The following is a 2,500-nucleotide window of genomic DNA, read 5'->3' as shown; positions in this document are numbered from 1 at the left end:
TTCAACTGGTGAATGTATTTCAGTGACTACAGTGCATGTGCACATAAACGGGTGAAAACGTTCACCTCAACTCGAGCTATAAATAGCCTTGCCCAGGTGATTTATTTTGTCCAATGGGATTTCCCATTCATCACCCTAAAATTGATTAGAATGCAGGAAATTGCATCTAAAATTACAACATTTCTGGGGGACCCCTCCAACCACATTATTATAACCAATTATTATTATTACTATTATTACTATTACTATTATTATTATTATATGACTGGTATTGTGTGTGTGTGTGTATGTGCGTGTGTGTGTGTGTGTGTGTGTGTGTGTGTGTGTGTGTGTGTGTGTGTGTGTGTGTGTGTGTGTGTGTGCATGTGTGTATCTTTGTGTGTCTGTGTGTGTGTGACTGTGTGTGTGTGTGTGCGTGTGTGTCTGCTGTGTGTGTGTGTGTGTGTGTGTGTGTGTGTGTGTGTATGAGGGAGAGAGAGAGAGAGAGAGAGAGAGAGAGAGAGAGAGAGAGAGAGAGAGAGAGAGAGAGAGAGAGAGAGAGAGAGAGAGAGAGAGAATGAAAAGTATAGTTTTGTCTGCATGTCTAAATGGAAATTTCTATAAGACTAATGTCCACAAGGCCTTGACAGCTAAATTGCTCATATCTATTTCAGTTCCCTTTGGTGGTGGATGATATATACACGCAGATGTCTAAAAATAAAATATAGAGAAACAGATAAAAAACATAGATAGATAGATAGATAGATAGATAGATAGATAGATAGATAGATAGATAGATAGATAGATAGATAGATAGATAGATAGATAGATAGATAGATAGATGTCACAGAGACAAACAAGGGTGGAGGGAAAGAGAAAGAGAGAGAAGAAGAGAGATAGAGAGAGTCTTGGGGAAAAAAAGAGAACTAACCTGTAGCGTCATCCAGCAGAGATGTCCAGCCAGACATATCCATCCAGCCAGAGCCATGGTAATGCACAGCTTGCCTTGCTCTCGCTCTCTCTCAGTCTTCACAGGCCTGCGAGAGCATGAATACCCAAGAGCACAAGCTTAGCACAGCACAAGGCCATCACATTGAAAAGCATACATGCAGAGGGAAATGGTTACATGACAGAGATTTAAACTGTGTGAGATTTTTAGTTGTTTTCCAGAATTCATGCTACCCATTCACTAATGTTACCTTTTCAATGAATACTTACCACCACCATCAAATTCTAAGTATTCATGACTGGGAAAATTGCGCTTTTCATACATGAAAAGGGGGATCTTCTCCATGGTCCGCCATTTAGAATTTCCAAAACTAGACTGCCTGTGCAGTCGCCTTCGACTGCTTAAGGTATATCCCCGAAACACGACGCTTCCAGTCCCCAATCATTCCTACCACTCCCGTCCACCTTTTCATGAACGTTTATGATAAATACAAAATATAAAATAAATATATTTAATATATATACATAGATCAATGACGTGCATAGGCTTAAAACCAAATGACTATTGTGAAAATGAAGGAAAAAATGGGGCAAATGGTAACACTGTTTTAATGGTTCACTATTACAGTGGATATACCACATTAGGTACAGTGTAATAACCAGTGTAACAATATTTAATACCACGTCATACCAGTGTGACACCATGTACCAATTTTGTACTTATATCATGTAGGCTATTTGTGTGTAAGTGGTATTACATGGTATTGCATATTTGTACACTGGTATTACACTAGTATTACATGGTAACATATTGTTACACTGGTTATTACACTGTACCTGGTATTGCCTATTTTTACACTGGTATTACACTAGTATTACATGGTATTAAATATTGTTACACTGGTTATTACACTGTAGGCCTACCTGATATGGTAGATTCACTGAAATGGTGAACCATTAAATTAAGGGGTTACCGGGCAAATCAATCCACCCAGTCAGAAGTTATGGGCCAAATAAAAATTCCACCATTTTGAAAGTGTTGACCTCCAAACTCGAATCAGTTCATGAACCTACCCTGCAGCATTCACACACCAAATCTGGGACAAATCCATCCACCCGGTCAGAAGTAATGGGCCAAACAAAAATTCGGCCATCTTGAATTCGGCCATCTTGAAATTGTTGACCTCCAAACTCGAATCAGTTCATGAACCTACCCTAGAACATTCACACACCAAATCTGGGACAAATCCATCCACCCGGTCAGAAGTTATGGACCAAACAAAAATTCGGCCATCTTGAATTCGGCCATCTTGAAAGTGTTAACCTCCAAACTCTAATCAGTTCATGAACCCACCCTAGAGCATTCACACACCAAATCTGGGACAAATCCATCCACCCGGTCAGAAGTAATGGGCCAAACAAAAATTCGGTCATCTTGAATTCGGCCATCTTGAAATTGTTGACCTCCAAACTCGAATGAGTTCATGAACCTGCCCTAGAGCATTCACATACCAAATCTGGGACAAATCCATCCACCCGGTCAGAAGTTATGGACCAAACAAAAAATCGGCCA

The 2,500-nt window shown here is 39.9% G+C and overlaps 1 protein-coding gene across 1 annotated transcript in view; it reads right to left on the bottom strand.

The window, feature by feature from the left end:
- LOC134467598 (glucagon receptor-like) overlaps positions 1-967 on the bottom strand; it is a 24,662-nt gene extending 23,695 nt beyond the window's left edge. The window contains exon 1 of the mRNA XM_063221439.1: positions 911-967. Within this exon, the coding sequence (XP_063077509.1) occupies positions 911-967 (57 nt within the window). The remainder of the gene's footprint in view (positions 1-910) is intronic.
- Positions 968-2,500: the final 1,533 nt, after the last annotated feature.

This window comes from Engraulis encrasicolus, chromosome 17, assembly GCF_034702125.1.
Source record: "Engraulis encrasicolus isolate BLACKSEA-1 chromosome 17, IST_EnEncr_1.0, whole genome shotgun sequence".
Lineage (NCBI taxonomy): Eukaryota > Metazoa > Chordata > Actinopteri > Clupeiformes > Engraulidae > Engraulis > Engraulis encrasicolus.
Note: the sequence above shows the minus strand (reverse complement) of the source record. Positions and strands in the feature narration are given on the sequence as shown.